Source organism: Coenobita brevimanus, chromosome 16 (assembly GCF_032717465.1).
Source record: "Coenobita brevimanus isolate Jiangsu-jjx chromosome 16, ASM3271746v2, whole genome shotgun sequence".
NCBI lineage: Eukaryota > Metazoa > Arthropoda > Malacostraca > Decapoda > Coenobitidae > Coenobita > Coenobita brevimanus.
This window is the reverse complement of record NC_136969.1, coordinates 28,624,149-28,646,648: the sequence shown is the minus strand read 5'-3', so window position 1 is coordinate 28,646,648 and position 22,500 is coordinate 28,624,149. Positions and strand designations below refer to the sequence as shown.

The following is a 22,500-nucleotide window of genomic DNA, read 5'->3' as shown; positions in this document are numbered from 1 at the left end:
TATTCCCCTTTCTTATTCCAGTCATTCCCTTTTTCCTCCCTCCTCTTCTCTTTTTTTCTGTTTCTTCCCCTCTGATTCTTCCTCTTTTCTCTCCTTTCCCTCCCTTTCTCTCCTCTTCTTCCTTTCATTTAATTTTTCTTTCCCTATTCCTCTCTTCCATAACTCCCCTTTACTCTGTTTTTCTTTCCTTTTTCCCCTTATTCAGTTTTCCTCTCACCTCCATCCTCTTACCTCTCTTCTCGTCTTCATTTCCTCCTTGTTCTTCTCTCCACTTCTTCTGCCATTGCCTCAGTTTCTCCTCTCTCCCTCCCTCCCCCTCCCTTTCCTCTCCTGTCCTTGGTTTCCTTTCCTTTCCTTTCCTTTCCTTTCCTCTCCTTTCCTTTCCTTTCCTTTCCTTTCCTCTCCTCTCCTTTCCTTTCCTTTCCTTTCCTCTCCTCTCCTTTCCTTTCCTTTCCTTTCCTTTCCTTTCCTTTCCTCTCCTCTCCTCTCCTTTCCTTTCCTTTCCTTTCCTTTCCTCTCCTCTCCTCTCCTTTCCTTTCCTTTCCTTTCCTCTCCTCTCCTTTCCTCTCCTCTCCTATCCTCTCCTTTCCTATCCTTTCCTTTCCTTTCCTTTCCTTTCCTTTCCTTTCCTCTCCTTTCCTTTCCTTTCCTTTCCTTTCCTTTCCTCTCCTCTCCTCTCCTTTCCTCTCCTCTCCTTTCCTTTCCTTTCCTCTCCTCTCCTCTCCTCTCCTTTCCTATCCTTTCCTTTCCTTTCCTTTCCTTTCCTTTCCTCTCCTCTCCTCTCCTCTCCTTTCCTCTCCTCTCCTCTCCTCTCCTTTCCTCTCCTCTCCTCTCCTCTCCTCTCCTCTCCTTTCCTCTCCTCTCCTCTCCTCTCCTTTCCTCTCCTCTCCTCTCCTCTCCTTCCTTTCATTCAGTTTTTCTCTTCCTTCTTCCTCTTGCCCCACTTCGCTCCTTTTCCTCCCTTCTCACTTCCTTTACTACACTTCTTTCCTCTTCTCTGCCCTTCCTGTCCTCCTCTTCTCTTACTTATTTCCGTCAAATTTTCTCTCTCTCTCCTTCCTTCCCTTCAGTTCTCCCTCACTTCCCTTTAATCCCTTCATCTTCTCTTCCTTCGTCTCTCCAGCTTCCCTTCCATCTCCCTTTAGTTCCCTACTTCTCTCCATCCTACATTCCTTCTATCCTTCCTTTCACTTCAGTTTTACTTTTTCTCTGATATGCTTTCATCCCCCCCCCTCTCTCTCTCTCTCTCTCTCTCTCTCTCTCTCTCTCTCTCTCTCTCTCTCTCTCTCTCTCTCTCTCTCTCTCTCTCTCTCTCTCTCTCTCTCTCTATCACTCTCTTCTCTCTCTCTACGCCTCCTCCTCTCCCTCTCTTTCTCCTCTGCCATTCTCTCAATCACCTCTTTCATCTTCTACACATTGCAGGCTTTTCCTTTTATCTCTGTCTGTCTGTCTTTCTGTCTCTCTCTATCTCTCTTTCTCCTTCTCCATCTCTCTTTCTATTCATCTCTTTCTCTGTCTATCTCTTTCTATCCTTCTCTTTCTGTGTCTATCTCTTTCTATCCTTCTCCTTCTGTGTCTCTCTCTTTCTATCCTTCTTTTTCTCTGTCTTTCTCTTTCTATCCTTCTCTTTCTCTGTCTATCTCTTTCTATCCTTCTCTTTCTCTGTCTATCTCTTTCTATCCTTCTCTTTCTCTGTCTCTCCTTCTATCCTTCTGCTACTCTGTCTCTCTTTCTCTATCTTTCTCCTTCTCTGTCTATCTCTTTCTATCCTTCTCTTTCTCTGTCTATCTCTTTCTATCCTTCTCTTTCTCTGTCTATCTCTTTCTATCCTTCTCTTTCTCTGTCTATCTCTTTCTATCCTTCTCTTTCTCTGTCTATCTCTTTCTATCCTTCTCTTTCTCTTTCTCTCCATATATCTCTTCTATATTTTCATTTTCCTTTCCTCATTCCTCCTCATCTTTTTCATCTTTCCAGCCTATCACTTTTATTTTTTCTGTTTTTCTTGTTTTTTTTTCTTTAATTTTCCTGTCTTAGTCATCTTTTTTGCTCATCATTGCTCTCTCCCTCTCTCCCTCTCTCTCTCTCTCTCTCTCTCCCTCTCTCTCGCTCTTATTCCTCTTATAGCCTCTCATCCTTCTCTTGCAAACCATTCCAATCATTCTCTCTCTCTCTCTCTCTCTCTCTCTCTCTCTCAAAAATTGCCGAAAAATTTTATATACTGAAAAGATATCAAGAAACCAGACAAACTAAAAAAATTCGGTCAAATCCATATGCTCACTATCCCTTATTTCTTATCGTTTTTTTTTTTGGGGGGGGAGGGAGCCGACCCCCTCAAAAAACACCCATGGGGGGGGGTCACGCTCCCCAAATATCGCATTGCAAATCATGTACTAAGATATCAAAGCCATATGTGTACTTTTTTTTTATTATTTCTGAGATTTTTTTTTTTTTTTTTTTTTTTTTTTTGGTGAGTGGGTTGACCCCCCTAAAAATCATGGTTGGAGAATTGTATATGTATTGGAAGACCTTTGGAAAAACCAGACGACCTCACCTGAGAAGTTTCATTCAGGTCCATCAAATAGCCTAGGATGAGTTACACACACACACACACACACACACACACACACACACACACACACACACACACACACACACACACACACACACACACACACACACACACACACACACACAGGCTGAATCTCGCGCAACGGTATAGGGCGAGTTGCCGAAAATTTTACCATCCTTCTTCGCAGGAATAATAATAATAATAATAATAATAATAATAATAATAATAATAATAATAATAACGGTAGTAGTAGTAGTAGCAGTAGTAGTAGTAGTAGTAGTAATTGCAGTAGTAGTAGTAGTAGTAGTAGTAGAATAAAGAAAATAATTGAAAGGTACAATGAAGAAAATTTGTCTCTCTTGGTCAATATAATGTGGTGGTTTGAGGAGGGTGAGGTCCCTTGGTGTGACGTAGAGGGGGTGACGGGGGACAAGGCTGCCTCTCAACTTTCACCTCCCCCTTCTCTCTCTCTCTCTCTCTCTCTCTTTACTCTCCCTGACCTTTTCCGTTGTCATTTTTATTACTTCCTCCTTCCCTACCTCTACCCTTCCTCCTCCTCCTCCTCCTCCTCCTCCTCCTCCTCCTCCCCTTCCCCTCTCCTTTTATCTGCATCTATCTATCCATCTATCTATCCCTGTCTTTCTGTCTGTCTATCTCCCTGTCTGTCAGTCTCCATGGCCTCCATCGTCTCCCTAGTGTCCGTTCTCTCCCTTTTTTAACCTTCCTCTCCTTCCCTCCTTCCACCGTCACCCTGCCTTCTCTCTCTCTCTCTCTCTCTCTCTCTCTTTCCATTTACCTGATTATCGTCTTTTTCTCCCCTTACTTCCTGCCCCTTCCCCCTCCCTCTCTTTATTTCTTCTTCCTCTCCCTACCTTAATCCCCACTCTCTCCCTCCCTCCCTCTCTCTCTCTCTCTCTCTCTCTCTCTCTCTCTCTCTCTGATTTCCTCCCCTTCTCACCCTCTCCCATCCTCCCCCTCTCAACTCTTCACTCACCTAATTATCTCCTCTTTCTCCCCTCCTCTCTCACTCCCCCAGGCCATTTCTCTCTCTCTCTCTCTCTCTCTCTCTCTCTCTCTCTCTCCATTGCGTAACACTTTAGTCATCAATTCTCTTCTCTGTCTCTGTGTGTCTGTCTCTGTCTGTCTGTGTTTTTGTCTGTCTGTCTGTCTGTCTGTCTGTCTCTGTCTCTGTCTGTCTGTCTGTCTCTCTCTCTCTCTCTCTCTCTCTCTCTCTCTCTCTCTCTCTCTCACCTGGTTCTCTTCATGTTCTCACTCTCGCATTTGCATGTAATTTCACCCTTGGATTTAGTTTCTTAGGCGCTGGCAAAGTCTTCTTCTCTTCTCCTGCTCCTCTTTTTCTTACGCCTCCTCTTCCTCTTCTTCTTCCTTCTGCCTCTTCCTCCTACCTCTTCTCCATTCATTCTCCTATGCTTCTTCCTCCCTCCTTTTCCTCTCACCATCTCGTTTGATTACCTCTCCTCCTCTTCCTCTTCTTCTTCCTTCTGCCTCTTCCTCCTACCTCTTCTTCTCCTTCCTTCTGCCTCTTCCTCCTTCCTCTTCCTCAGACCGTCTCTTCTGCTTCATCTTCTGCCTCTCCTCGTCATCCTCTGCTCCTCTACTCTCCTTCTGCTTTTTCAATCATCTTCTGCTTCTTCCCCCTTCCTCTTCCTCACACCGTCTCCACATCTGCTGCTTCTTCTACCTCTCCTTTTCCTCCGCCTTTCCTTCCCTCCTCCTCTTCTTCTTCCTTTTTAATTCCCTTCCCTTTTCCCCTCTGTGTTGTCTTCTCTCTGTCTCTCTATTTTTCTTCCTCCTCTCTCTTCCACATACCACTTTGTTTCTTCTTCAACCTGTCCTCTTTTTTCTTTTCTCCATTCCTCCTCCTCCTCTCCATTCCTCCTCCCCTCCATTCCTCCTTCTCTCCATTTCTCCTTCTCTCCATCCCTCCTCCTATTCCTCCTCTCCCTCTTCCTTTTTATTGCTCCTCCTCTTCCTTCCTTTTTTGTCTCTCCTTTCCTCTTTGTCTGCGGCTTTCCGTCACATTTTATCATTGTCATCATTACCATCATTCTGGGCATTTTTCATCTTCCTCCTTTGTGTGTTTCTTAATATTGTACCTCCCATCCTCTTTCCTTCTCTCCTTAGCCTATTTTTCTTCTCTCCATCTCCTCTTTTTCTTCTCTCATTCTCCTATTTTTCTTCTCTCCTTCTCTTCTTTTTCTTCTCTCCTTCTACCCTTTTTCTCTCTCTCTCCTCTCTTCTCTTGCACTTCCTTTCCTCTGTGTTTGTCCCTGTCCCTTTCTCTGGGCTTCTTTCTCCTCTCCAGCCCTCTTTCTCCCTCATTATTCTGTGTTCTTTCCTCACACCTCCTCTGCTTCTTCCTCCTCCTCCTCCTCCTCCTCCTCCTTTTCTCTTCCCTTCCTCCTCTCTTCGCATCTCTTCCTGTTCCTCATATTTCCGCTTTTCTCTCTTTGTTTTATTTTACTACTATCTCCTCTCTACTCGTCTTTCCTTCCCCCTTTTCTCTGTGTTCCTTCCTCCTTTCTCCCTTTTCCTTCATCTTCATCTTTTTCTTCTTCTTCACTTCACTTTTTCCTCATTGTTTCATGATCCTGTCTCTTTCTTCCTGCCTCATCCTTCTCCTCTCTACTTCTATGCTTCTTGCTCTTCTTTTTCTACTCTTTCTTTTTCAGTTTTCATTTTTTTTTCTTCTTTTTCATCATCATCATCATCATCATCGTCATCTTCTTCTTCTTCTTCTTCTTCTTCTTCTACTTCTTCTTCTTCTTCTTCTTCTTCCTCCTCCTCCTCTTCTTCTTCTTCTTCTTTTTCTTTCTTTTTTTCTTTTTCAATATTCTGTTTCTTTTTTCTCCTCTTTCACCATCATCATCATCATCATCATCATCATCATCCTCTTCTACTTCTTCTTCTTCTTCTTCTTCTACTTTTACTTCTTCTTCTTCTTCTACTTTTACTTCTTCTTCTTCTTCTACTTCTACTTCTTTTCTTCCTCTCTACCCATTTTCTCGCCCTTCCATTTCTCTTCATCATTCCCCGTCTTGCTAGTTTTCATTTTGTTCTCGTTATGCTACGCCATCTCCCTTTTCGTTTCTTCCATCTTATTTCTTATTTCCGACTCTCTCCTCGTCTCTCTTCTTCTCTCCTTTCTATCCCTCCTCATTTTTTCTTCCTACTTCTTCCTCTTCCACTTTAAACTCTTCCTTCCTCCTATTCCTTTTTTTCCCCTTCTCCTCTTCCTTCAAATTCCTCCTACTCTTCCTGATCCTTCCTCACCTTTTTTTCTTCCTCTTCATTTTTCCCTTCTTTCTTCACCTCTTTTGTGTTCCTATCTCTTCTAGCATTATTCCCCCCGTCTCTCTCTCTCTCTCTCTCTCTCTCTCTCTCTCTCTCTCTCTCTCTCTCTCTCTCTCTCTCTCTCTCTCACTTCTTCCAGCTTCCCTTCAATTTCTTCGGCTTTTTATGTTCTCACTTCCTCTCGTCTCAATTAACTCGCTCTCCCTCCTGTCAATTTTCACCCAATTTTCCCTCACTTTCTCCCTTTTTCTCTCTTTAATTTTCTTTCATATTTTCCTTTATCATTTATATTTATTTGTATTTCTCTTATTCTTGCTCTTTATTATTCATTTTCTTTATTATCTCTGTCTCTTGGCTTGTTTCTTTTTCTCTATAATTTTTTCTTTTTCAATTTTGTATCATATTTCGTTATTTTAATTATGTTCACACACACACACACACACACACACACACACACACACACACACACACACACACACACACACACACACAAATAGACAGATACTCTGTCTATATATATGTACCGGTAGATCTGTCTTTCTACATCTAAGTCTCTATCAACCTGTCTCTGTCTGCGTTATGTTGATCTAGATCCCTTTCTGTATCAAACTCTTTACCTGGCTATCCATCTATATATCTCTGTCTATCTTTTATTTATCACTGAGAACATTTTCGCCACTGGAACGCGTCAAATCGTCCGAGGTCAGTCACAGAATGCATTAGTTCTCCGCTGCTGGCTTTATCAACTAGTGTTTGAGATCATTTACCTTCTGTCCAGGTATTTGTAAAACTCCACCTGGACATTTTGATTTGTCCCGTGAATCCAAAATTTCACACGTATCTTAGCGACATGATAAATTTTTTAAGGCCCCTTTTTAAATTTAATCTATGCAAATAATTATGTGTGATGTTTCAGTTGGGCAGTTTTATCGTCAGGCGTTTCCTGTAACCCTTATAATAAAATAACTTAAATGTACATTATTTTGGTTTACATTGGCTTACTTTATTCCCTTTTGGCTGACTGTTCTAGGCCTGGTAGAGCCTTCTGGTATACATTTATGTCTGTAAACTTTTGTAATATCTTTTTTTATTAAGGCCAGACCGCCTAAAAAGTGCCCTAAGATATGTACGTTCTATATCTTTATGTAGTTCTGATCTTTCTTCCTTGATTTTCTTCACGGTTTCTCGTCGCTGTGAATCTGTTGCTCTTTTTCTGGTCGTCTTTCTCTGTCGCTTTACTCCATATCTCTCTCTTACTCTCTTTCTCCCTCTTTCCCTCACTTCCTCTCTTTCTCCGTCTCCCTTAGTCTCTCCCTCTCTTTTTCTCCCTCCCTTCTACCCCCTCAAATATCTACCCAACTTTATCAGTCCCTCTCTCATCCCCTATTTTTGTACGCATCTCCCCTTCCCTCCCCCCTCCATTTCTCTGTCCATCCTCTCTACTCTCTTCGTCTGCTTTCTTCCTCTCCCTCTCTTACCTCTCCTCTCCCTCTCTCTCCTCTCTCCCTCTTTCTCCTCTTTCCTTCCCTCCCCACTCCCTCTCGCTTACTAGTATTCTCAGTCCCCCTTTCTCTCCCTTCATCCGTTCATTTGTTTTTATTCCTCTACGCTCTATTGCGTTAACTCTCTCTCTCTCTCTCTCTCTCTCTCTCTCTCTCTCTCTCTCTCTCTCTCTCTCTCCCAATACCTAGAACGGTGTGTTTGTGTGTGTGTGTGTAAGGATGGGTTTTGATTCGAAGCTGTCAGTATAATATATCCGTGAGGCCTTCTGTCACACACACACACACACACACACACACACACACACACACACACACATCAAAGCATCTTCAGTTACCGCTCTATCTGTCTGTATGTTTCTCTCTCTCTATCTCTTTCTGGAGCTTGTATGTAGGATGTTATCTCTCTCTCTCTCTCTCTCTCTCTCTCTCTCTCTCTCTCTCCCAATACCTAGAACGGTGTGTTTGTGTGTGTGTGTGTGTGTGTAAGGATGGGTTTTGATTCGAAGCTGTCAGTATAATATATCCGTGAGGCCTTCTGTCACACACACACACACACACACACACACACACACACACACACACACACACACACATCAAAGCATCTTCAGTTACCGCTCTATCTGTCTGTATGTTTCTCTCTCTCTATCTCTTTCTGGAGCTTGTATGTAGGATGTTATCTCTCTCTCTCTCTCTCTCTCTCTCTCTCTCTCTCCCCCGTTTTTCTCCCCACTCTCTCACTCTGCCTTCGTTTTTCCGCCTCCATCCCTCTATTTTCTTATTTAATCATATTCTTTCGTTCACTACAATAAATTACGTCAGAGAAATGCATATTGAGAGACGATGAATAAAAAAAAAATAGGTGAATGAATGAACGTTTGAGAAATGAATAAAGAGTGAATGTGGTTGAAAGTGTGTATAAGAAGCTTGTGTGTGGGTTTGTGTGTGTGTGTTGTGTGTGTGTGTGTGTGTGTGTGTGTGTGTGTGTGTCTTTTTTAGTTTGTTTACCTGTTTGTTTTGGGTTTGTTTTTGTCTCTCTGTTTTTGTCTGTCGTATCTGAGTAAATATCTGGTTCTCTCTCTCTCTCTCTCTCTCTCTCTCTCTCTCTCTCCCAATACTTAGAACAGTATATGTGTGTATGTGTGCTTTTGTGTGTGTGTGTGTGTGTGTGTGTGTGTGTGTGTGTGTGTGTGTGTGTACGCGCTTATGTACGCATGTGCGTGTTTGCGTATGGGTGAGATAGGATGGATGCTGTGTGTACCCCCCAAAAATGAATACGTGTGTGTGTGTGTGTGTGTGTGTGTGTGTGTGTGTGTGTGGAGTCTGTATATACTCCTGCAAAAAATGCCCTTTGAAGGCTGGAGAGCAATTTTTGGTTCGATACAGAAGCGGCAGGAGAATCACTCCAGTCTGTTATAGCTACGTTTTTCTGAAGCTTACGTTTTTCTTCGTTTTTTTTCTTTTTTATTGAGCTTTTGTATGGGAAAAACGTATATAAGATCTTTGTTAATTTTCTTGTATGTTGAGTTATAGTATGGATTTAATTTTATCTTTTTTTTTTTACTTTATGGATAGACTGAAGAAAAAAAAATTGCAGGATTTCATTTTTTGCAGTATTTCTTTTCTTTTTCATTTTCTTATTTTATTTATGGAAGGAATATGTGAAGACGATGTTAGACAGTTTGTGTTTTGTTTTCATATATATATTAGAAATTTTTGGTTTGAGAAATAAGCTGCTGAAAAATCTATCAGGAATTTTATTGGAGCGTTTTGGTGCGTTTCTGTACCGCCTCGACACTTTTCGATCTTGAAGGACATAGATATTAAAAAAAAAAGGTATATAAATCGTGTCATCCACACCACTTATCCTACTACATCCATTTTCATAATATATACGATTTTGCCTTAATCTCACTATCCAGCAAAGTTTCCAATCCCATCCCATTCACAACTTTAATCGCCTTGTCCAGTTCCCACCCCACTCTTCCTGATTTCGACTGTTTTGATAAGACACAGGTCACGTGGTCGACATGTGCTTTTGTTTACACTCTATTCTTGATTGGATTGGATTCCTTTGATTGTTTTGATTTGATTGATTTGTTGATTTCTCGCCCTGTTTTGTTTACTTTCATCCCTCTCTCCAGTCTGATTCTCTCTCTCTCTCTCTCTCTCTCTCTCTCTCTCAACTCAAACGCCAATATTTACTCCCAATCAGCTGCTCCCTCTCATCGCGTCCACTTCCTATTTTGGCCTCTCACTTCCACCCTCACCTTCAGTCACCTCCACCTCTCTTTTTCCGTAACCCCACTCCCCTCACCTTACCCACTCAAAACCCACTCACTTCCACTTCATTCCCACTCATTTCACACTCATCCAAACCCGCCTTCACTCCTTCACTCTCTCCCCAGACTACTTGCGGTTCATTTCCTTCTTCCCTTCGTCACCTACTTCCCCTCTTCCTCTCCCACTCATTTCCCAACCACTACTCTCTCTCTCTACTGATACCCACTCATTTCACTCATATTCCTTTGATCCCCCACTCATTCTACTTATCCCAGTTACTGTCCACTCATTCCTGCTCATTCCTTAATCTCCTCCTTCCCCATATTCACCTTCCTCCCCCCTCCCCATTCACTCCCCATCCCACTATCTTCCCATCTCTCCTTCTCACTCCTCTCCTCTCCCATTCCCCTCTCCACCTTCCCCTCCTTCCCCAACTCACTCCCTACCCATTAACTTTGGGGGCTTCCTGCTCTCCTCCCACTTTCCTTCTTTCCCACACATTCCCCATTTCCCTCCCCAGTTCTCCTCCTCCTTCATATACTCCCACTCCCTACCCTAACTCCTTTCCTCCCTCTTCACCCACTCCTCCCCCACTCCCTACCCTAACTCTTCTCTTCCCTCTTCACCCACTCCTCCCCCACTCCCTACTCTAACTCCTCTCCTCCCTCTTCACCCACTCCTCCCCCACTCCCTACCCTAACTCCTCTCCTCCCTCTTCACCCACTCCTCCCCCATTCTCTCCCCCACTCCCTCCCCACTCCCTCCCCCCCCACTGAGCCTATTTCAACTCCACTTACCTGACCTAATCTCATTCATTTCGGCTTCATCTCACAGGTCATCCCCTTAATTATCTTTCTCCCACACTTCCCTCGACTCACCTCCACTCACCTCCCTCACAGTCATCTCCCACTCACTCACTTCCCTCACAGTCATCTCCTACTCACTCACTTCCCTCACAGTCATCTACTCACTCACTTCCCTCACAGTCATCTCCCACTCACTCACTTCCCTCACAGTCATTTCCTATTCACTCACTTCCCTTGATTCACCTCCACTCACTTCCTTCACAGTCATTTCCTACTCACACCTCCACTCACTTCCCTCAGTCATTTCCTATTCACTCACTTCCCTCACAGTCATTTCCTACGCACTCACTTTCCTTTTACTTATTGGCCCGTATTCTTGGTTAAGGAAGCTCCCTAATACCTCTTCCTAAGCGGTTCAGTTTTTTTTTTTTTTTTTTTTTTTTTTTTTTTGCGAGGAAGAAGGAACCAAAGGCCATGAGCCCGCAGTAACAGTTCCCTCCAAGAGAAAAACAAAATACAATAGAGAGCCAAATTCAAGATCCGATCATTTTGAGATGCCTGGACACACTGCGTTTGAAAGACTGGAGATCATAGGCAGGAGGAAATACAGACAGAGGGAGACAGTTCCAGAGCTGACCTGTTGCATGAATGAAAGACTGGGAGTAACGGTTAACTCTTGCATTAGAGAGTTGGACAGAAAAGGGATGAGAGTTTGCTGCCAGACGGGTGCTACGCGCCCGTCGTAGAGGTGGAGGAATGCAAGCAGACAGTTCAGAGGAGCAGTGACCATGAAAGTAGCGATAGAAAAGAGATAAAGATGCAACAGTGCGGCGAAGAGACAGAGGTTGAAGGGAGTCAGTAAGAGGAGGAGAGTTAATGAGACGAAAAGCCTTTGACTCCACCCTATTGAGAAGAGCTGTATGAGGGGAGCCTCCCCACACATGAGTTGTACTCCACACAGGGACGGATAAAACCCCTGTATAGAGTCAACAATTGTGCAGGGGTAAAGAAAGAGCGGAGTCGGCTTAGCACACCCAATCTCTTGGAAGCAGATTTTACAAGAGATGTAATATGATCTTTCCAAGATAAGTCCCGAGTAAATGAAACCCCAAGCATGTTCAAGGATGATGCAGGATTAAGCTGAATATTATTAAACATTAGTGGGTATATCTGTGGAAGATTTTGTCGGGTTGATAGGTGTAAGAACTGAGTCTTAGAAGCATTAAAGACAACCATATTATTTTTACCCCAGTCAGAGATATGAGCCAAGTCAGACATTAGGTGTGCCATAGCCTCATCCCTTGTTTCTTGAAGTAACTGTTGAGATGGGCGTTGCGGGAACCGAATGGAAAGGTGAAGGGTGGAGTCATCAGCGTATGAGTGGATAGGGTTAGATGTACAGCTTAGAAGATCATTGATGAATAAAAGGAAGAGAGTTGGTGATAGGACAGAGCCCTGAGGAACACCACTGTTGATAGATCTAGGAGAAGAACGATGGCCGTCTACGACAGCAGCTATAGAACGACCAGAAAGGAAGCTAGCGATGAAGGTACAGATAGAAGGATAGAAACCGTAGGAGGGCAGTTTGGAAATTAAAGATTTATGCCAGACTCGATCGAAAGCCTTTGAGATGTCAAGTGCAATGGCAAAGCTTTCGCCAAAGTCCCGAAAGGAGGATGACCAGGAGTCTGAAAGGTAGGTGAGAAGATCGCCAGTGGAGCGTCCCTGACGGAACCCATACTGACGATCGGAAAGAAGGTTGTGATAGGAAAGATGCCTTAAAATTTTTTTATTAAGAATTGACTCGAAAACTTTTGAAATACAGGACGTTAAAGCAATTGGACGATAGTTGGAGGGTTGGGAGTGGTCACCCTTCTTTGGGACTGGCTGAATGAGAGCAAACTTCCAGCAAGAAGGAAAGGTACAAGTTGACAGACAAAGGCGAAATAGTTTGCCTAGGCAGGGTGTAAGCACAGAAGCACAGTTTTTGAGAACAACAGGAGGGACCCCATCAGGCCCATATGCCTTGTTAGTACTGAGGCCAGTAATGGCAGAAAATACATCAACTGAAGAAATTTTAATGTCAGCCATGAGGAAGTCAGAGGGGGAAGTGATGGAGGAACAGCACCGGAATCGTCTAAGGTGGAATTGGAGGAGAAAGTTCTGTGCGAAGAGATCTGCTTTATCAGTAGAAGAAATAGCTACAGAACCATCAGAGTAGAAAAGAGGAGGGAAGGATGATGAGGTAAAGTTGTTAGAAAGATTTTTGGCAAGGTGCCAGAAGGAGCGGGAAGAATTCGAGTTGGAGAGTTGAGAGCATTTAGTATGGATGAAATTATTTTTAGTAGAGCGAAGAACAGACTTAGCACGATTCCGGGCAGAAACGTAAAGATTATGTGATTCAGGGGTGGGTTGGCTCCGGTACCTTTTGTAGGCCTTCTCCTTGTTGCGGACAGCATTAGAACAAGCGTGATTAAACCAAGGCTTTCTTGCGTTAGTCAAAGGATATGAGAAAGGAATGTATGCTTCCATGCCCGAGAGAATAACCTCCGTAATGCGCAAGGCACACTCAGATGGCTCACGGCCATGGAAGCAATAATCATTCCAGGGAAAATCAAAGAAGTACTGCCTGAGGGCCTCCCAGTCCGCAGCTCCAAAATGCCAGAGACGACGTTTCCCTGGAGGGTCCGCAGGCCGTACTGGAGCGATAGGACAGGTTAAGGTAATAAGGTTGTGATCGGAGGAGCCCAACGGAGAGAAAAGATTAACAGAGTAAGCAAAAGGATTAGTTGTGAGGAAGAGGTCAAGTATGTTGGAGCTCTCTCCAAGGCGGTCAGGGATACGGGTAGGGTGCTGTACAAGCTGCTCTAGGTCATTAAGGATAGAAAAGATGTAGGCTTGTTCACCAGGTGGATCCGTGAAAGGAGAGGAGAGCCAAAGGTGGTGGTGAACATTGAAATCTCCAAGAATGGAGATTTCAGAGAAAGGAGAAATGGATAGAATGTGTTCCATCGTAGAAGTAAGATAGTCGAAGAATTTTTGATAGTCAGTAGAATTAGGGGATAAGTAAACAGCACAGATATATTTAGTCAGAGAATGACAGGAAAGCCGAAGCCAGAGAGTGGAGAATTCAGAAGAATCAAGTTCAGGAACACGAGAGCAAGATAAGTCGTTGCGTATGTATACACAACAGCCACCTTTGGCTTTGAAATGAGTATAGAGAAAGTAGGAGGATACAGAAAAGGGTTTGCTGTCAGTTGCCTCAGACAGCTGAGTCTCGGTTAGAAAAAGAAGGTGAGGTTTAGAGGAGGAGAGGTGGTGCTCAACAGAGCGAAAGTTAGATGAAAGGCCGCGAATGTTGCAGAAATGAAGAAGAAGAGAGTCAGACAGTGGTTCCAGGCTTATTACACATCACTCTCCTCTTCTGTGTTACATAAATCTTTCCACTATCGCTATACTCTGCATATATAACGTGCACAGTTTTAGTAATCACTCAGATCTGAAAATAAATCGCTAAGGAAGAGGTAAGAGGGAGCTTCGTAAACCGACAAGAATGCTGATCTTTTATCTTTTTTTTTTTTTCCTCCTTCTTTCTCTTCCTTATCACTCACTCTCTCTTTCATTCAACTCTCTTTCTCACTCTCTGATCCACTAATTATGTTCGGATTCTCCTTTTTTTTTAATTCGTTTATTTCATTTATATTTGCATCATCAGACAGTCCATTCTCACAATCATCATCTCGCCTCCCACTTACTCTAATCCCTCACTTACTGTCTTTAATTTAACTCTTATTCTTTCCTTGCTTACGTCTCTCATATATCACTTTTTAATTCACCTGGCCCCACCTTCCATTCCTTACTCTTACTTCACTCTTAAATCCACCCCACTCATGCCCTGATACCTGACTTATAATCTTACACAGTTCCCACTCATCTTCACTCATTTCCCATCCACTTGGTACCATCCACTCACTCGCTATCTCCACTCCCCTTCGTTAATCTTACATCTCACTCATCTTCTCTCATTTCCCACCCACTTGGTACCTCCCTCTCACTCCCTATCTCCACTCCCCTTCGTTAATCTTACATTTCACTCATCTTCACTCATTTCCCACTCACTTGGTACCTCCCACTCACTCTCCAATGACCTCCACTTCCCTCCTACTCGTTTCTCAATCCCATTCCCCCTTCGTTCTCATTCTCACTCACTTTTGTCCACTCACTCCCCTCTCATATCCCACTCACTTCCCCGTCGTTGTACCGGAAGATGTATTTCAGGTTAGGTTTGGCTTACTGCCTTCCTCCTCGTCTTTCTTCCTCCTTTCCTCTCCCTTCCCTCCTTCTCTCTCCTTCCTCTTCCTCCTTCCCTCTCTTTATCTTTTGCTCCCCTTCTTCCTTCCTTCTTTCCTTACCTCTTCCCACCCTCCCTACTTCCCTCTTCCTCTTTTCTTTTCCCTTCCCTTCTTCCCTCTTCTTCTTCTTCCTCCTTCCCTCTCCTTATCTTTCGCTCCCCTTCTATCTTCCTTACTTCATTCCCTCTTCCCACCCTCCCTACCTCCCTCTTCCTCCTTCCCTCTCCCTTTGCTTTTCCCCCTCTCTCTTTCTCTCCTTTCCCGTCCCCTCTTCCTTCCTTCCTTCCTTCCTTCCTTGCTTCTTCCCACCCTCCCTACCTCCCTCTTCTTCCTTCCCTCTCCCTTTGCTTTTCCCCCCTCTCTCTTTCTCTCCTTTCCCGTCCCCTCTTCCTTCCTTCCTTCCTTCCTTCCTTGCTTCTTCCCACCCTCCCTACCTCCCTCTTCTTCCTTCCCTCTCCCTTTGCTTTTCCCCCCTCTCTCTTTCTCTCCTTTCCCGTCCCATCTTCCTTCCTTCCTTCTTTCCTTCCTGATCTTCTCCCACCCTCCCTACCTCCCTCTTCTTCCTTCCCTCTCCCTTTGCTTTTTCCACCCCTCTCGTTTTCTCTCCCTCCTTCCTTCTCTCTTTGCTTTTCCCCTCTCTCTTTCTCTCCTTTCCCATCCCTCCTTCCCTCTCCCACATACCCTCCACTCTCTTCTTTCCCATTCTTTTACCTTATGATCCCTAATTCCTCCCCCATTCGCTTTCACTCATTCATTTTTACAACTTTATTTTCTCACTCATTTGGTGCCAACTCACTTCCCACTGACCCCACTCATCTCCCACTCACCCCACTCATCTCCCACTCGACCCACTCATCTCCCACTCACCCCACTCATCTCCCACTCACCCCACTCACCTCCCACTCACCCCACTCATCTCCCACTCACCCCACTCATCTCCCACTCACCCCACTCATCTCCCACTCACCCCACTCATCTCCCACTCACCCCACTCATCTCCCACTCATCCCGCTCACCTCCCACTCACCCCACTCATCTCCCACTCACCCCACTCACCTCCCACTCACCCCGCTCACCTCCCACTCACCCCACTCATCTCCCACTCACCCCACTCATCACCCACTCACCCCGCTCATCTCCCACTCACCCCACTCATCTCTCACTCACCCCACTCATCTCTCACTCCACTCATCTCCCACTCACCTCTCCACCGTGGTACCAGAATATATACTCTGGCGGAGCTGGCGAGGGTTCCACTACACAGGTTAGGTTCAGACCACTTCCCTCCTCCGTGTGAAGCTCAGGGGCGTGGAGAATGCTGGCACGCGGCACTGTGGAGAGGGACGAGTGGGGTGAGAGGGATGAATGGGGTGAGTGGGGTGGGTGGGGTGAGAGGGATAATTGGGGTGAGTGGGGTGTGTGGAGTGAGTGGTGAGAGGGGTGTGAGGGGTGAGTGGGTGAGTGGGATGAGTGGGGTGAGTGGGATGAGTGGGGTGAATGGGGTGAGTGGGGTGAGTCGGGTGTGTGGGGTGGGTGGGGTGAGAGGGATGAATGGGGTGAGTGGGGTGGGTGGGGTGAGAGGGATGAATGGGGTGAGTGGGGTGTGTGGGGTGAATGGGGTGAGAGAGGTGAGTGGGATGAGTGGGGTGAGTGGGGTGAGTGGGGTGTGTGGGGTGAGTGGGGTGTGTGGGGTGTGAGGGATGAGTGGGGTGAGAGGGATGAGTGGGGTGAGAGAGGTGATAAGGGTGAATGGGTTGAGGGGAAGTTAGTAAGATAAAGAGGAAATGGAAAAGGGAAATGGAAAGAGGGAGAATTAAGATGAAATATTACCCTTTTGTATATTACTGATGAAAATATTTATAAGAAAATGATAACGTGTAATGTGCAAAATAAATCGCTAAGGAAGAGGTGTTAAGGAGCATGTGTAACCTAGAATACGGCTTTAAATACAACGAATAACTCTGTAATCCTGAGTAACATCCATCAATATTGACAGGAAGAGTAGGGTATGGAATTCAGTTACAGAAATGGAAAGCACATAACAGACTAAATGAGAATCAGACAAGGCAAATAAAAAGTGGAATGGGAGAGAGAGAGAGAGAGAGAGAGAGAGAGAGAGAGAGAGAGAGAGAGAGAGAGAGAGAGAGAGAGAGGGAGAGAGAGAGAGAGAGAAGTAATTAAACAAGGCGCAAATTTTAAGAACGGGAGAAAAGGGAGAGATGAAGAGGAGGGAAAGAAACAGAGGAATCTCACCTGGACAACAAGGTATATATATAATTAAGACCAGGTGTAAGGTGAGGAAAAATGAAGGAGGAATTAAAAGAAAGCTGTCAGTATGGAAGGTGAAATGTGAAAGATTTAATTAACAGTCTAATAATAAGTTGTATATACAGGGTGTCGCAGGAATTGTATGGAAAAACTTCAAGGTATTCTCCAGAGTTAAAAAAATCGTCTGAGAATAACAAGAAGGAACTAAAAAAGCAAGAAAAAGAATGTATGGAGTTAACATAATCGTCTGGAGGTAACAAGAAGAAACGAAAATAAAAAATAGAATATATAAAGAAAATCGTCTGGATGTAAGAAGCTAAATTAAAGAAGAAAGAAAATATATATAGTTAAAAAAAATCTTCCGAAAAGAACAAGAAGCTAAAATTAAGAAGAAAGAAAATATTTAGTTAACAAAATCATCTGAAGATAACAAGAAGAAACTAGGAAAAAAAGAAAGGAAATATGTCTTCTAATTGGAGGGTTTAAGTTACTCGAATTGTTTGAAGGAAGCAAGGATGAAAACTAAGAAAAAACTAAGATATTACATGTGCTCTTATTTATGGGTCTGTTGTGCTTGTATGCCGGGTTTAGAGCACAGTATTTTACGCTTATCCTATTTGGCTTTTCTTTTTTAATCCAGGATGACACTAGATATAATCATCTTGCTGAGAGACTTGTTATTTATAAGGAGGAATATTTGGTCAGTGAGTTAATAATAATGAAAACAAGATGAAGTCACTTCTGTCAGCTTTCAACCCTGATAAGTTGATGGAAAAGTTAGGAAGAGTATGGGCTAGATCAGGAAGAGAGAGAGAGAGAGAGAGAGAGAGAGAGAGAGAGAGAGAGAGAGAGAGAATTATTTTCCTTAGTTATATGTACAAACAGAAAGATTAGTAGACACAATGAGGATAGATTTATGGAGAGATTGAGTGATTCTGTAGTGTGTGTGTGTGTGTGTGTGAGAGAGAGAGAGAGAGAGAGAGAGAGAGAGAGAGAGAGAGAGAGAGAGAGAGAGAGAGAAAGCACTTCAGATTTAAGTTGTTGGTGAGTTAAAGCAGAACTAATGTACCTTTGTGGAAGTACGTGGGGTAGAGGTGTGGGGTAGACGTGGTGTAGGGAGGTAGATAAGGAGGTAGGGAGGGTGTGATAGGGTGAGGCAGGAAATGAGACAGGGAGATGAGGGGGAGGGAGGGTGAAAGACAAGATGATGAGGGTGAGAAAGTGTGAGGCAAGAACAGGGGGAAGGAGGGTGAGAGAAAAAGGTGATGGTGAGGCAGGATATGTAAGCAGAGTGAGAGGTGATGGTAAAGCAGGGAGCAGAGAAGGTAGGTAGGGTGTGAAACAGGGTGTGAGGTTGAGCGAGTGGGGCAGGTTGAAGCAGGGGTTAAGGCAGGGTGAAACAGGGTGTGGGGACAGAGAGGGTGATATAGGAAATAATAGGATGTAAAGTAGAATAAGTTATGAGGTGCCAAAGTAGGTGGGAGGATAATGTGTCACGCAGGTAAGAAGGCGAGGGGGAAGGTGGTGAGGCAGGGTGGCGAGGCAGGGAAGGAAGGCAGGGTGCTGAGACTGGAAAATATAAGACCCTTGTTAGATTAAGAAATGAGGTGCTAAATAGGGGAGGGAGGCAGGCAAGTGAGGCAGGAAAATGAGGCAGGCAAGTGAGGCAAGACGGGGAGGCAGGAAGGACAAGATTCGAGGTAGATAGGATGATATGTGAGGTGCCAAATAAGGTGAGAGGATAAGATGTCAGGCAGGAGGTGGTGAGGCATGGGGTTAAGGCAAGATGCTGGCGAGGCAGGGAAGTTGGGAAGGGTGGGTCTAAGGCAGCGTGATAGGAAGGATGGGAAAAACAAAAAATATAGTAAGTACGATTGAGATGATAAAGTGCTAACTGGGGTGAAAGGATGTCGGAGAAGGTGAGGCAGGGTGATGGTGAGGCAGGGTGTTTGTGAGGCAGGGTGATGATGAGGCAGGGCGATGGTGAAGTTGGGTAATGGTGAGGTTGAGTGATAGTGAGGCGGGGTGTTGGTGAGGCAGGATGATGGTGAGGCAGGGTGATGGTGAAGTTAGGTGATGGTGAGGCAGGGTGATGGTGAGGAAGGGTGATGATGAGGCAGGGTGATGGTGAAGTTGAGTGATGGTGAGGTTGGGTGATGATGAGGCAGGGTGATGGTGAGGCAGGGTGATGATGAGGCAGGGTGATGATGAGGCAGGGTGATGGTGAGGTTGGATGATGGTAAGGTTGGGTGATGGTGAGGTAGGGTGTTGGTGAGGCAGGGTGGTGATGAGGCAGGGTGATGGTGAGGCAGGGTGGTGGTGAGGCAAGGTCGTGATGAGGCGGGGTGGTGATGAGGCAGGGTAATGGTAAGGCAGCGTGATGAAAGGTGCCACATACGATAAAAAGATAGGATGTCAGGCAGGGTGAGGCAGGGAGATAGGAGGGTGGTGAGGCAGGGTGGAGGTCAGGCAGGGTGGCGAGGCAGGTGGTGGCTAGTGAGAGAGTAAGAGAGGGAAGATGACATTACTTGTAGAGGCGTGAGAGAAATACTGAGAGGGAGAGAGAGAGGGAGGGAGGGAGGGAGAGGGAAGCGGGAGAAGAGGAGAGGGTTGGGGAGGGTAGGGGAGGAAGAGTGGTAGCGAATAAGATGAAAGGTAAGAGGAGTAGGGAGAGAGAGAGAGAGAGAGAGAGAGAGAGAGAGAGAGAGAGAGAGAGAGAGAGAGAGAGAGATGAGTAATAAAGAAAATAAGGAATGGAATGAGGGGAATGCAGAGGGAAGAGGGAGAGGACCAAGGGAGTGTGTGAGTGGGAGGCGAGGAAGATTGGCGAATGGAGAGGAGTGATGAAGGGCAGAAATAGAGAGGAGTGAGAAAGGAGACCCTGGGAATGTTTATCTATCTATCCATCTATCTATCTATCTGTCTATCTAATATGTATGTATGTATAAATATAGATGTATGTCTATGTAAGTATATGTATTACACATAAAATATCATATAAGATACTTAAATATACAAGTATTATTTATCAGAGAGAGAGAGAGAGAGAGAGAGAGAGAGAGAGAGAGAGAGAGAGAGAGAGAATGGAGAGGGGAGAATGGGAAAAAATTAGCTGGGAGGGGAGGGAGAGTGAATGAAGAGGAAAGTGTGGAGGAGAGGGACAGTACAGGGGAGAGTGCTGGAGAGAAAGATTGATTGATTGAAAAAGCCAGATCCTGACAGCGTAAGGGCAATAGGAGTTGGAGAGAGAGAGAGAGAGAGAGAGAGAGAGAGAGAGAGAGAGAGAGAGATGAGGGGGGAGATGAAAGCGGAGAGCGAGGCGAATACTGTAAGAGAGAGAGATCAAGGCGCAAAACCCCATGAGAGAGAGAGAGAGAGAGAGAGAGAGAGAGAGAGAGAGAGAGAGGCCTGAGGTGAATAATAAAAACACAACACAGAGAAAAAGATGAGAGAGGAATCTGTAAGTGAGATGTACAGGTTTATTACAATAATTCTTAGTTTTAGTGGGTGACTTGTAAGGGATAGGTTATTATTATTATTATTATTATTATTGTTATTATTATTTTTGTTATTATTATTATTATTATTATTATTATTATTATTATTATTATTATTTTTGTTATTATTATTATTATTATTATTATTATTATTATTATTATTATTATTATTTTTATTATTATTATTTTATTGTTGAGTGTTACTATTTCATTATTGTTTTGTTATACTTGTTATCAGTATTATTATTATTATTGTTATTATTATTATTATTATTATTATTATTATTATTATTATTATTATTATTATTATTATTCGTAGTAGTAGTAGTAGTAGTAGTAATAGTAGTGCCAGTGAATGAAAGATTACGTTTATTACCTTATTTTGCATCTTTATTGGCAGAAACCTGACACATAACACCATAGAGACAAAAAAAAAAATACATTGGAAACCCCCCCCCCAAAAAAAAAAGCATACCTGGAGGGAGTAGGTGCACTGCTTTCGCCATAGTTATTTTTAAGATTAAGATTTGACATTGAGGCTAACCATCTTATTTATTTATTTATTTATTTATTTATTTGTTTGTACACTAACATCTTCTATTTTCACCTTTAATGCTTTTTGGAAAACATGGAAGAATAAGCCAGGCACATTTGAAGATATTTTGGTGACTTTAAGGTGAGGGTGAAAGATGTTTAGTGTCAGAGAGAGAGAGAGAGAGAGAGAGAGAGAGAGATGAGTAAAAAAGAAAATAAGGAAAGGAATGAAGGAAATGCAGAGAGAGAGAGAGAGAGAGAGAGAGAAGAAATAAGTGACTGTCTTGAAATACTAATATACAGAATAAGCATCGAAGTAGATAAATAGGATAGATAAATAGGATAGATAAACCGGGCCAGCCCAAAATACACCGCGGATAGATAGATGGTAGATAATAGATACACAAATAGACTAAATGATTGACTGATAGATATAAATAGATAGCTAAATATAGACACAGGATGAACTAGGCAAACTTTATAATATTTAACATCTTCCTTCATCCTGTCTTAAAATTCACTCATCTTGACTTCTTAATTGCTGACCTTTGACCTCTCTCTCTCACTCTCTCTCTCTCTCTATTTACTTATCTCCTTGTTTATCTGTGAATGTCTTTCTGCATTTCTCTCTCACACCCGGATCAAGACTGGCTCTCTCATTCCCTCCCTCCCTCCCTCCCCCCTCCCCCTCCCTGTCGCTCACTTTCCCTCACATCCGGGTCAGGTGAGGTCGTGAAATTCGCCTTATCAGTGGCGGATTTTCAAGATGATTTTCACCATCTTCTCACTCTCTTTCGTCTCACCTAATATACCTGCCATTTAAACTTGTCCCCCAGTTTAAAGGTCCGGGTGGAAGGTATTTAAATTTGGGGAGATAGAGGAAAAGGAGGAAAGAATGGAGGAAGAAAGATAGGTAGGAGGAAAGTAGGAGGAAAGGAGAGAATAAAGATAGGAGGAAAGAAAACTGGAGGAAAGCTGGAAGGAAGTAGGACGGAAATGAAGAAGGAAGAGGAGATGTGTAAAGGTCCGGGTGGGGGCGATTTAAATTTGGGGGAGGTGGAGGAAAAGGAGGAAAGAATGGAGGAAGAATGATAGGTAGGAGGAAAGTTGGAGGGAAGGAGAGAATAAAGATAGGAGGAAAGAAAACTGGAGGAAAGCTGGAGGAAAGAAGGACGGAATTGAAGAAGGAAGTAGGAAAGTTAAAAGGTCCGCTTGGGAGGTATTTAAATTTGAGGGCGATGGAGGAAAAGGAGGAAAGAATGGAGGAAGAATGATATGTAGGAGGAAAGTTGGAGGGAGGGAGAGAATAAAGATAGGAGGAAAGAAAACTGGAGGAAACTGGAGGGAAGTAGGACGGAATTGAAGATGGAATGAGAT

The 22,500-nt window shown here is 43.9% G+C and overlaps 1 protein-coding gene across 1 annotated transcript in view; it reads right to left on the bottom strand.

Annotated features, from left to right (window-relative positions):
* Window positions 1-22,500, bottom strand: part of LOC145391026 (zwei Ig domain protein zig-8-like) — a 168,891-nt gene that overhangs the window by 23,711 nt on the left and 122,680 nt on the right. Inside the window, exon 4 of the mRNA XM_080265759.1 lies at window positions 16,028-16,155. Coding sequence (XP_080121885.1) covers window positions 16,028-16,155 — 128 coding nt within the window. The remainder of the gene's footprint in view (window positions 1-16,027; window positions 16,156-22,500) is intronic.